At 40.5% G+C, this 13,860-nt stretch overlaps 1 protein-coding gene across 1 annotated transcript in view; it reads right to left on the minus strand.

Annotated features, from left to right (window-relative positions):
* Positions 1-13,860, minus strand: part of LOC138504107 (aminopeptidase N-like) — a 268,498-nt gene that overhangs the window by 204,279 nt on the left and 50,359 nt on the right. Inside the window, exon 5 of the mRNA XM_069624318.1 lies at positions 10,849-11,003. Within this exon, the coding sequence (XP_069480419.1) occupies positions 10,849-11,003 (155 nt within the window). The remainder of the gene's footprint in view (positions 1-10,848; positions 11,004-13,860) is intronic.

The raw sequence follows: 13,860 nt of genomic DNA on the forward strand, positions 1-13,860 counted from the left end.
ATAGCCATTCAATTGAATCAAACACCTTTTCGGCATCCAATAATACTGTGACTGCTGACAGATCGGAGGAGATGTACTAAACCAAAAAAGCACAAAAAACCATAAGAAGTCGACCTGCCGGGAATTAAACCTAACTGATCAGGTTCAACACACTTACTTATGAGGGTTGTATTTTGTTTGCCAGAATCCTCATGATATTTTGTTGTCTAAGTTTATTAACAATATTGGGCGGAAAGAAAAACTATCATTGGGGTCGTCATTTGTTTTAGCAAAATTGTTTGATGGATTCCCTCATGGAAGTTGGTAGCAGCTTTTTTAGTTAGGGCTGCTTGATATACTTGCAACAAATATGCCACAAGAATGGGTCTAAATTCCATATAACATTCTGCTGTTAATCCGTGTGAACCCAGGGCTTTCCCCACACTCAGTTCGGTGGTTTCTCGATTATTATCATTATCATGTATTTGTTATATATGGCACCACACGCCCATAGGCCTCATGGCGCGCACACACTAAAGTTACATGATATGATATTTATAACGCGCTTAATACCCAGAGGTTTGTAAGTGCAGACTTGGGGATCAAACCTGTGTTGCTCCGTGTCATCTTGTATCCCAGGAGAGCACGTTGAGCATGACATGACATAAAAATACATGGAATCAGGAAGGGCACCATTCAGGAGGGTTCAGAAATACATATGGACTACATATAAAGTACATGGAGCTGCAGACAACCATTGGAGGTCAGCACAAGTTGCGGCAGACCGACCAGAGCTGTCAAAGGCAGAGGAAGTCCCGCAGAATGAAGCAGGAGGTTTACCCACAAGTCAAAAGGAGACACTAGGATAAACCAGTGAGTTGGCCTAAGACAGGTAACCCTGGGGTGCTCTGTGGGAGACCACTAGGTAACAAATGTTGTTTTGAATTCCGAACAATTGGATTGCAAAGAGGGAACAATGTAGCCCACATTGCCCAAGCCAAAAAGATATGAGGAAAAAGGCAAATTGGGTGTAAGTCTTCTACTGAGGGATTCCACATAGAGGAACAATGTAACCTGCATTGCCAAAGTCAAAGAGAAGTGATAAGAAAGTAAAGTGGAAACAACTCTCTTAAGGAGGGGTTTCAAAGAGGAGGAAACTGTAACTCATATGGCCAAATCCAAAGAAAGATGATAAATAAACCCAATGGGCTCAACTCAAAGACTGCATGTGCAAAGCCCTCTTTGTAAAAGGAGTCAGGGCAAAGAGAACTGTAACCTGCTTTGCCCATGGCAAAGAGACAAACAAGAGAATCATTGTCATTTTTTGAAGTATACATTTGGAATAAGATGCAAGTAAGAAGTTAAAAGACTGACCAGAGAAGCAGTTGTTGGTTCAAATCTCACGTTTGATGATTATAGTGTGGAGAGTTTGGAACAAGCCTTACCACAGAGTACACATTGAAGTAGTAGTAGGAGTTTTTTCCAGGCAGGCGAGTAAACCAGGAAAGGAACAAATAGTGGTCAGTCCTGGCAGTCGAGTGGACCAGGAAGAAGATGATTTAAAGTACTGTGGGCGTAGTAAAAGGTTGTGGTGGAAAAGAAATGTCAATTCTACCACCTTGCTTTGGTGAGCAGTTGCATAAACTAAAGTGATTGTTGAAATATCCTGACTAAAGTGTTTCTTTTGAGAGAACCATCTTGACAATACAATTTCCTCTGAAGAAGAAGTATGATGTGCTAACAAATTACTGGCCTGTGGAGAAAAGAACATTTGTATTTGATCTCTGAACTGACATTTGAAGGAAAAGACTTTTGATTTACCAAGCAGGGTGTTGTGGAAATGTTATTCATTGTTTCTTGAACTATGAAGAAACGTTTGGAAGTGAGAAAGTTATTTTGTCCAGAGAAAGGATGTAAATATTGAATGGAAAAAATTGATATGCTACATTGAGTGGAACGTTGTTAGTGAATCAAACTTTCTTGAAATTGAACTTTATTCCAAAGAATCCTGAATTAATCCAGTGGAAAGGAATACATCCTGATCACAAGGATTAATAGTTACAACCTTTGAGCCAGACAATCTGGCCACTGTCCATGGCCACAGGCTATACTTCAGACACCAAAGGTATATCACAATTATTTGTACCTACAATAGGATACTTTTCCAAAAATAAAACACTGACACATTTGCGAAAAAACATGCTTTTGGGTCCAAATTATTTTGCTGCAAATCCTTCAATGTTTTATTTTTTGAAAAGTGCCGAAATATATTTCAAAATATATGGACAAAATTTAGCCCCCACTTGACAAAATCCACTGTAACGTTGCTCAACTATTCGAGATTGGGTTTATAATCATTTTGCAAACTTCTGTGCAGATTCGTTGAACAGCACCAAAGTTATAAGCCACCCAAATATTTTGAAACCCTGACTCTAATTTTGCCCCCTCTACACAAAATCCCACCAAACTTTGCAAAAACATTCATAGTTGGGTCTAAAATATGTTTCCAGAAGGGTATGCAGATTTATTAAATGGGACCAAATGTATCAGCCATGCAAACATTTTGGGACCCCTCCTCTAATTCTGTCCCTCTTGGCAAAACAACACCAAACTTTGCAGAAGCATTCAAAGTTGGGTTCAAAATGATACAGCAGAATTTCATGGTAGAATTTCATACAGTTTCATTGAATGGAGCCAACGTTAAAAGCCATCCAAAAACTGCTTTTCACCAATCACATAATGCTGAAATATGCATGGATGCTCTCAAACTTTTGTCAAGTTCGCGAACATCCCAGCAATGTCCCCCAACATCCGAGATGTTCACGGACTTCAGAGAAGGAAAAACGTCCCATGTGTGGCTTTTTATGGCCATATCCGATTCCATTCTTATCACTCCTCAACTCCCGGAGATTGTTTTATTAGTTTGACAAATGTAATGTGTTTTGTAATATGTTTTTCCCGCAATGTTGGCAGACCACGTGTGCAGTTCGCAAATCCAACATGGGATCCTTTTAAAATGTTTTGACGCACCTCATGTTTTTATTGACCAATCAGTCGGCGTGTACGATGTCCGTGAACATTATGCAACATCCTGATTGGCCAAGAGGCATCCGCAGACACCGAATCAGGAAGTGAGTCCACGGACTGAACGCAGATATCAAAAATTCTTTTTTAACTACCTTTTTGCCCGTTTAAAATATATGTACTGGATGGATTTATACCAAATTTGCCAAAGCATGCTTTCAGGACCAGGCCGTGGCTCCTTGTGCAAGTTTTGTGCAAATCTGTACAGAGGCTTGAGCTGTTGGGAAGAGCAAATCATTTTCTCCCTTATGTCTATGAGGATGTCTATGAGGATTTCAAATGTTTTGGGACCCTCCCTATAACTCCCCCCTCACTTGACAAAACTGCACTGAACTTTGCAAAGTCATTTGGAGCTGACATATACCTTTTTTGCAACGTTTGGTGAGGATTTGTTAAATGATACCAAAGTTATAAAACGCCCAAAAATTGCTCTTCCTATGGGTTTAGCAACTTAACCATAACTACAGGGCCGCTACTGCATACTGCAGGTATATATATATATATATATATATATATATATATATATATATATATATATATATATATATATATATATATATATATATATATATATATATATATATATATATATATATATATATATATATAGAGAGAGACACACACCCCTCCCCATCTCCTCCTCGGTCCCTTTCATTCCATAGCTAGCGTGTCTATACATGATCTTTCAGAGTTTACTTCCATATTTCTCAAGTGTTCATACAAGAGGAGTTGTCGCCACCCCACCCCCTTTGGGAGTGCCATGAGGTGTCTCCTCGGAAGGTGTAGGGTGAAGTGTTTCCACAAAGTCACATGCAGATTCTGGAATGATGAAAAAATAAATGTTCCTATCATGTACGAATCTCAATTTTGCTGGGAACAGAAACGAATATTTCATATTTTAGCTCTGTGTGACTGCTTCACTCCTGCACATTATTTCCTAGTGGCCTGTTCCGAGGCACAGAAATTAAGGAAGATATCATCGATAAACTCACTGCCGGTCGTGGTAATTCAATATCCTGGCAATAAAAGGATGCAAGAGGGGCCCGGGCAGTGGCTTTTAAAAAGGAATCCTGTGTGCTCTTTCTACTATGAAAACTGGAGAGAATTGAGCAGAGTCAAAGAAACTTCACCCATTTCAGTAATTCAAATGATCTTCCTTTGCAAACAATCCTCCTGGTGCTCATTTTTAGTGACAATCAACATTTCCGTAGACAGTGATGAAATATTGTCTCCGGCAGTTGAAATCCTTCCATCCGCCGACTATAGCCTGATACCATATTTAAGGTGGTCTAATTTGCAAGTAACTGAATCTAGCTTGGTGTCCAATGTATCTATGCCAACGTTTATTTGCAGAAACATATCTTTATTTCCAAATCCGCATCATTTTCTTTTCCTTTGTTTCCTTGAGCATACGGACGCCTCTCCTCCGCAGCAGCATTGCCCTGTCTTTTCAAGTGGGAGCGTCCCTCAAAAGAGATCTTAGGCTGCTGTTTATCATGCTGCCCCACAGTAACAGTATGGTCCCCCCACCCTTGACTGAAAATTCTAGGGTCTGCGCAAAGAAGGACATGCAACAACAGAGGCCCAGTGGGTCCATGTGAGCTTTACCTGGATAGGGGGGAGTTGCAGCACCCAATGTCGTTCTGCCTCGATATAGGTTTCCATCTGTAGCAACGTTTCTTAAGCAGCTCACATCCCTCTGGGGATCCCAGGCTCCTTTCTTCAGTCAATTTTCAAAGCGTGTAGCCTTTCTGTCTGCTACCGAGAATCAGAGTCCCACGGGCCAGGTCATTGAATCCGCTTAGCAAGACGACATCTTCAACACACTGCCACAGCCCAATGGGATCCAAAAGTCCTAGGGTTTGTCGAGGCAGTCAGATTTACTGGGTGGTATAGAATGTCATCAGGATTTTAGCCATAATTGAATTACGGTGTTTGGAGTTCAACACAGAGCCCCCATTTTACTCGTGGTCTCAACCCCCCCTCCCCCATAGTTATATCTTTCATCACTTCCTGCTCCATGATTCTTGCAAACTTGCTCTTGTTTTTGTTTATTGTGAGAAAATCTCCAAAGGAAGGCTCATGGAGAATTACCAGGCATCCAGTCTGATTAAACTGAAATTGTTCTGCTTTTTCAAAACGTTTTGTTTGTTTGTGCTGATTGGGCTTCAAACATCTGCCACCCACACTTATCTGGTATGTAAGCTGCTTTAGCACATTGTCGATGTGTCAAACTTGAAGAACCTGGCATGGCTTATCTCTAGGCACTTCTGATTATGGTTTCCAAAACCCAATTGTTTCATAGCCCTTGATTTTGTTTGGCCATGTCTTACAAGTACCATATTGATTGATCTAGGCATCATCTCTTTAAAACCATATGGACAGTGCTGCCACATTATTAACCTCACAAGCACTAGATCATATCTCTGCAATTCATGTAGAGAACTCTAGGAGTCTTCAAAATCTTGGACTTGTTGTTTTGGAGCATCACTGATCTGCCTTCAACTTGAAGTATGGCAGTCTGCTTGAAAACCTATACATCTCTCATCTCACAAGTGAAGATTGCATTTCTGTCATTTAACTGAAATAAACTCCTCCAAATGATGATTATATATAATTGGCCATTGTGCATGGTCATGGGAAGGTCTACATTTTTGGGGTTCTCAGATTCTCAATCACTTTTAAGCATTATATTTTAAATCTAAAATGTAATTAAAAATTCAGTGCTTGTGCTCTTCCCTCAGAAAAAACCAAGAAATTGTTCTTCTGGAAATAAACATAAGATGTTTGAGTATGCAATCCCAAAAGAGTTTCCAATTTCTTGACACTCAGAACCTGCCTTTCCTTTTCTACCACTACTGCCAATTTACACGTGTTAGGTGCAGCAAGGACCTGGAATATACCAGGTCAGCCTGCTGGCCTTGCTGGGATTACTGGTGAGGAGGACAAGAGGTATAAATTGATCACAGAGACCTGTAGCTCTTTGAGTTCCTCAGAACGATGACTGCAAGCCTTCTTTGAACCCTAATGGCAGTGCTGGCTCTCTTTCTCATTGATATCCTCCATAGAGAGCAGTGACTAATGATGGGCCATGAATAGATGAGAGAAGAGATGTGGGACATCTGACGTTCACAGTAAAACTCTGCAGCTGTGATGAGTTTCTAATGCAGAGCACAGATATCCAATCTGCCCAGTTCATAAAGCGCCTCGCTGGCAACCTATTCAAGACAGATGCACTTTTCAAGTAAGGCCTGAACTAAATTCACAAATCCATTCTTGAAAATGTGTCATTCTATATTGATAATGTCATTATCACTCATTCCTGCAAGTCCACTCTGCTTTTCCTCCATGAATCTATTAGAATTCCTCCTCCCGAAACTCAAACCCTCTTGTATGGGAGGGCAAGGATTTTCTGTAGAGGAGCTTTACTTTGGAACTCTCTCTTCTGCAATGTCTCAATTTCTCCAAAGCTCTCCCATCCTCTTTAATTGAGGAAACTGTTGAAAAGAAGACTTTGTCAGTTCTCCTGCTAATAATCAGTACTACTAGGCATCATCACAGCAATTATATGATGCTTATATTGACCCTTGCAAACAAAAATATTCAAATTTGAGTTTGCTCTGCACCCCACTTTAGATAACACTCTACATTTAATGGTATCTACTTTTAATGGTCAAATTGACCAATGAGGGAACATTGTTTTTGAATTGTGCACAAACTGCTCCCGGATTTCTACAGATCCATGTGAGAAATTATTCTCAACCTAAATGCTGCAGAGATCGAACTCAAATCCCTTAGACTGAACCCATCATGTCCTTCTATTTTAGATCTTGGTAACGCCACTTTACAAGGTATATTAAGTCCTATGAAACATTTTGGGAAGCAACCATTACTGGTGATCCTACGAATCAATAAAGCAAAATCCAAAGCCATAGGCTTGTATGGATCTGGGGTTTAGGAGTTCTCACGTTATGCACAGGATCATGTCTTAGAAGATTTGTTTTTGAAATGAGCATTGCAGGTCCCTGAAGGTGTGGCCAACTTTGCAATTCCTAGAGAGGCTGGCATACATTTCATCTCATTAAAAATTAAATGTCACTAGAGTTATTCTAGTCGCCATTCTGATCCAATGTATCAGCAATATTTACTTGTACCATTCTTAGCGATGCATTGGCTTGTAACTTTCATCAAAGATTCCATGGCTCGTCCATGTCTCTACATGTGCGGAGCGTCCATTTTCTCAAATCACTTATTATAATAGTGAAAGGAGATCGAGATAAAATATGTCTATTGCTGGGAGATTGATATCAAGAAATTAAGCAGAATGATGAGCTGTTCAAGCAAAATAATAATTTTTATACATTTCATTATTACGAACCCTATTTGACATGGATCCCAGCACTGAAAGACAAGTAGCAGTTATCAGAATTCAAGCTCAGAATGTTTCCCATCGCTAACAACGTGCTGGTGGGTCAAAAGATGAGTCAGGAACCCAACCTTTTTCATTGCTGTACAAGTCAGGAAGAGACTGAGATTCATGTTATATTATTGTCCAGACAACATAAGCAGCTGAGGAGGAAAATGATTCCACAACCTACATCACGTAACTTCATGCTATTCCATCCTGCCCTGTTTGGATTTGGATTTCCAGCATACACCTGCTAGTAATCAGATGCTTAGAATCCATCACATGAAGTCCAGATTCCCAATTATCTATCAAATTAAATGGGGGCATTTTCTGATGCTTCTGCAATTACCCAAGCAATCTTTCACTGATGAATATTCTTTCTTGAGTTACACTTTGAAGTGAGCTCCTTTTAGGAATCTTTCTATTAAAAATGGATTCCAAACAGGGCAGTCACTTGGGACCTACTATTTTTTCTAAGGAACAATTCTGATAGACCGTTTATCTTTAGCTTTGGTAGTTACACTGATTATCTTTTTAACATTTCATATGTAAAAAATGTTTGTTTATCATTGTCAACAGTTGTTTTTTTATTGTATGATTCTTAGATTTATGTTTATTAGATTTCAGTTTATGTTTGTGACTTTTATGACATGCATGACAAAATACAATTTATATATTCATTAATTTACCACTGTCCCATTCAAATTAGAGATTGTCTTGGGTGATGGTCTTTCACTAGAAAAAGAAATTGAAAATGTCAAATGCTGCAATTCCCAAAAGAGGTGCTGGAAATAATACTAACGTTTTATCAATGACAAGGAGAAGATTTTGGTATAAGGTAGCCTAACAACAAGTCACCTGGACTATATTAATTCTCTTCAAGTGCTGAGGTCCATTTCATGCCTATGAGCACCAGAACAGAAACCACTGCTATTCACTTGCAGACCTTTCAAACCATGTTGATCATGTTTGCTCATTCTGCTACCAGTGACATGGTTACCGATGTTATTCGTTGCAACATTTGAATTTGACAGCTTTGGATTTGGGAAAGGCCTTCAGTGGGTTTCATTCACTTTTGTCTGGTGCGTAACTTAAACTTAATCTAAGGAATTTGACAACTATCACATGAGAAGTTCATTGGAGCGCTCCAAAGGGATCATCTATGACCCTATTTCTTTTTAATAGATAGTGAAACTTCTGTGAGACTGCTTACTGAATGTGTACTACTTCCAATAACAAAAAGAAGGTGATTTCCTATGGTAGGAAACCTGTGTCCCCTGCACACTGTCGATAAGTCCTAAGCCTAAATGTAGTTTTAGAATTTGAAAGCTAGGTAACTATTCAGGAGCCCCACAATGGGGATAGCCAAATGTATTCCAACTTACAATTTACTGGTTAGTGTGTTATACATATTTTAGACATTTTCGAACACTTTGTAGACGAGGCCAAATGGGCCATAAAATTATCCTTGACAACTTTGAAATAAATGTTCAATATACAGTTTTTTATTTGTACAAATGATGTAGGTTGGCTCAACGCGTTTCGAGTTTCTATCACTCTTCATCAGGGGCATACAATCGTTTTCACATACATGTCTATGAAAAAAAGGAAACATTTAAATCATTAAGTAGTTGTAAAAATCAACGAAGGACTTTAGACCGTACCTGAGAACGTTCCCTGCAAAGACGTTTTGCAAGTGGTACCTTAAATTTAGACTGAAATGCCTACCAACATTAGAAAAAATGCGTCCGAGTCTGGGTATCCTAAAGGAATTGCGGAAATGTTGTTTGTGTAAAACTGAGGATGTCGAGACTTTCAAACATGTGGTCATGAAATGTCCTTCAACGGCTTCGGATCGGACATCATTTCTTCGGTCCTTTGTGCATTCGCCCTCAGCAGTTGTTTCCGTGGATGTTTGGAACAGACTGATGACAACGTCACAAGTCTCGTTCATTTTAGCCCTGGTGACATTTTTTCTAAAGATTTGTAACGATCAAGTAATTGCCATTGGAGAGGATATGCTTTTGAATGATATGCTATGTGATAACTGATAATGTGGGTTTTAGTGGATTTTTTTTTAAAGATTAGTCTGGATTTTAGAAAAATAAATTAAGACAAGTACAGGTTTTTTTTTAATGAATTTTGTTTATGAATAATTTGTGTAAAGGTATTTTGTACACTATAACGCAAATAAAAAAAACTGTTTTGAAAACTGGCCAAGAGTAAAGCTGTGCTTATAGTAAGAAGATCCATAGGCAGATTAAGTGGGCTCCAGCAATAAATGAGTAGCATTTGCTATCCCCCCTTATCCTTAAATAGCATCCAGGGGGTTTCATAGCCCTTCACTAGCAACACTACCAGCCTGTGTGTGATATGTGTTCTGGTGACACCAGCCTGCTGGTGGTGTCACAATTTGTGAAAAGACAGGTGGGAGGGGTTAACAATCTTAGCTATGAGCTCTGATGCATTCTCACACGGCATTAAAAACGCTTCCAGTTCAGAATTTTGGCTAATTTTGATCAGTTTTAAATCACAGCTTTCAACAGAATCTGTCAGGAGTGATTAGAGTTAACTACAGTTTCCGTAAATACTATCAACTCTACCAAGCACAGAAAAAAATAATTCTAAACTATTTTATTGATTTCTGGTTCAAAGCTAATATCCACTTAAAGGCTCTTTGAAAAGTACACAATGATGTCAACCACTTGGCCCCAACTCTGCTATCCTCCTCACTAACCCCAAATTCACAGTAATATTAAACAGAAGTCACTAGATCATTCTGTTAATCCTGGCACTATGAAAAGGGCATGTCTCCTGTCAATAATTAACTTATTTTCAGGAACATTATAGACTAATATTTAAAACGGATAGTCTGGCTGAATCAATATAAATACAAGACGCTGTGAGGTATAATTAGTGGTGTTAAACGTTTTAAAGCTCCACCACTATTTTTCACAGATTCCAAGATCACCCGTTGACATGAACCTAGATGGCTTCACACCCCAGCTAGCCGGCAAGGGCAAATCCCATGGCTTATACATCGACAGGGAGTGCCCCTTCACACACCACATTCTTAGGACCAGGAAACTAAAACATTCAAACGAGAAATGAGAGTACTTTGGCGATGGCCCCCAAGCTGTTAACTAAGGGAGCTAAAGATCCACGTCTTCAAAAAGTACGTCCTCGAATCCCACTTGAGCTGTGATCCTGGACACCCTCTTTTCCATCTCTTTCACTCCACCTTCTCAAGAGTCCGCCCTTCCCCCACCACATTTGACATTGTGCCCCACCATCTTTGTACGGTGCTGTGTTGCTTTGTTGCTATGATTGCGTTCTAAAATTCATAAATACAAAATTAAGTCATATACACATAATACCTGGTGGGCAAGCTCATGAGTGATAATAGTAGCCACTCTCTCTCTGTTTTTGGCCGATGATTGCAGGGGGTCATACATCAGTGCCGACGCTCTGTAAATGACAATACCCCAGTTCTCCATGCCCCCTGCATTAAAGTCAGGCATAGCTATCTGATCTGAAATATAAAATAAACACTTGTTAAAAGAAGAAGATACCATTTTTTGACAAGTAGAAAGCCCACAACATAGGGCAAACTTCAAGAGATATGCATCCTCATTTTCTAAAATAAATAGGGCAATTGCATGCAGGGGACTCCCCACGTTAGCAAATTCTGTGGGGTGCAAGGCCTCCACTTTTCAATGTTCACAAGGCAGAGAGGAAAAGGAAAGAGTGAAAGCGATGCAAACTCACTCTACTGTTCCACTTTCCTCTCTGGCTCATGCTTTGCAGACAGCGTTTACTATTGGATTTCTTTGGCATTCGCCTGCTTTTGGGCAGGTGCAAAACCAAGGTGCATTCAACCGGAATCCATTCTTTTTATGCCTGCATGAAAACGGCATGCAGCTGTAAAGTGAACCAGATGTTATCTATAAAAAGTGCCCTCCACCACCTTGAGTCAGCAAGAAATAGGCTAGGGCATTAAATCCATGTATAAAAGGGTGTCCAGTCAAAGTTTCGAAACAATAGTTTCGAATGACAAAAGTTCCGAAACAAAAGTTTTAAAAAAAAAAGTTTCATATGTATTTTTTTTTAATATTGAAGGGTTTATTTTAAGTTTGTATGGTAAAATAAGTGTTTTAAAAAAACAGGGGTTTAGGGGTCACCCCCCATAAAAAAAAGAAAATGCAAACTTTTTTTTTGACACTTCTGTGTCGGAACTTTTGTCATTCGAAACTGTAACTGTCGAAACAGTCACTATGAACCATATAAAAGCAATGTGCCTCACTTGTACACCTCCATTTAACAAACCACTCATTTTCAAATGAGGATGACAGTCTTTCTGAATGATATCCATAACGAGGAACAAGAAGAGGCTAGAGAAATCAGAAAGGGTGAGTACCAAATTCATCTGGAGAAGCAATAAACCATAGAGCAGTGGAGTGGGGATGCAGCTCATTAAGCAGTGCGGGGTGTACAGCCTTGCCTTTCATCACCTCACTTACTGTACTGACTAAGTCTGCCAAACATGGCATGCCAAGACATAGAGTGGCAAAAAGCAGGAAGCACTTGGAGTCACAGGGGTAGAATGGCAGTGATGACCACCACAGGTCACTGGCACTAGTACAGCAGCTGCTGGTGAGCCCAAGAAGCAAAGACCCAGCAGTCTGTAGTAGACTACTGCAGGGCCACACTGGCACCATGGTGCAAGCATGGAGTGCCCACAGGCTGCATTTCATAATAGTTTTGTTGGATATGTGGGAGTTGCACTATATAGTAACTTGCAAATTCCTACACTAATGTCTGGTATGGTTTCTGACCCTTCTAGGGCACTTTCTATACTTCAGATGAAAGAACAAAGAATAGACCCAGCCCCTGCTTGTGTGGAACATAAAGACTCAATCAGCATTGCTACACTGGAGGAGAGAAGCATGCGGAGCTGCAGAGGTGGTGAAACCTCCTACTAGGAGGCATGGCAAGGAGAAGCTAGCTCATGCCCAATGTGGCATACAGAAGTGCAGTCAAACCCGAAGAACACTCAGCAACATCCAAGAACACCCACCAGAAAACCCTAGCTCGCTAGAACACCAAGCAATGGAGAACGCCTAAGCAGCGAGCAAGCGGCGTAAAGATAAACTGATGCTGATACTGTGCTGGAAGGCAGTGGGAAGGGAGCAACAGCTCCTCAAGAGGCAGAACGCCACAAAGAAGGTGGAAAACCTGTGTTGGCCTAATGCAAGGCTAGTCCAGTGGAGCATTTGCATGGAGAAAGGAGGTACACAGCTGCTCCAGAGAACCGGGAGGAAGGTGGAAAGGTCCAGCTAGAGCCCAGGGAGGGGTGAAAGAATGGAAACTCCCAGCTGGGGAGAAAGAAATGAAACTCCAAAATGGACTAAGAAAAAGAGACCCAAAACCCCAAGCTGGGATAAGCTAAGCAAATCCCCAAGGCAGAATGATCGAAAGCAGACCCCAAGATGCAGGGGTGAAAAGCCAGGCCCCAAGGTGTGCTGAGAGACATCAAATTCCAAGGTACAGGCTGAGACCCAAGACCCCAGGGAAGGTTAAAACTCCTGAGACAATTCACTGAAGAGTACTCTTGGGAAAACCAAGAAGAATACTTGTTGTGGATTTAGGAACCAGACGGTTCCCAATGATAGAAGAAAACCAGAGACTAAGATAAGTGCTTTAGAAAGAGGCATTTGTTCTTCTGTTTCGAACTGTGCTACCGGCCAAGAAGTCCCTTTATTTAAGACTGTCACACAACCACAAGGAGCGGAAGCTTGAAGAAACATGTGTTATTCTGATTTGAACTTTGTCACGTGGCATGGAGTCCCTTTGGTTTGATGAAGACATATCAGGCTGCGGTCAGAAACGAGCCAGCATTCTTTCCTTTTGGGCAGAGGCCCTTATTCTACTTTTGTTAAAGTTAGGCTTTTTGTGTCCACAGTAGTAGGGAAAGTAATCAGGTGAGAATAGGTTTTGTGGATGGTTGACCTCATTTATATTGTAGGACATCCTGACAAGCCCTCTTTTAGACTTTTCCTTTTCTGTTAGCCATACGGCCAAGAAACAAAAAGATAGAATAGGTTTTGGCCATTCAAATAAAGAACATTTTGACTCAAAATGCTACCTTGTCCATCTCCTGATTCTGACTTACCACATCAGTCACAATCTGTTTCGCCAAACCTTCGCTGCAACTAGAAATGGGTTCAAAGCTTCCCCCAATTTAACTGATGTCTCAAAGTCGTTCAATCCTACTACTCCTTGCACCAAGGCACCAGACCAAGAATGGTATGGCGTCAATGCCTGGAGCGAGATAACGCGGTTTGTGGGTAGATGACATTGTGTTAAGCTGCGCGTCTCTGGAGCACTGC

Source organism: Ambystoma mexicanum, chromosome 11, assembly GCF_040938575.1.
Source record: "Ambystoma mexicanum isolate Mex_15411 chromosome 11, UKY_AmexF1_1, whole genome shotgun sequence".
Classification (NCBI taxonomy): domain Eukaryota; kingdom Metazoa; phylum Chordata; class Amphibia; order Caudata; family Ambystomatidae; genus Ambystoma; species Ambystoma mexicanum.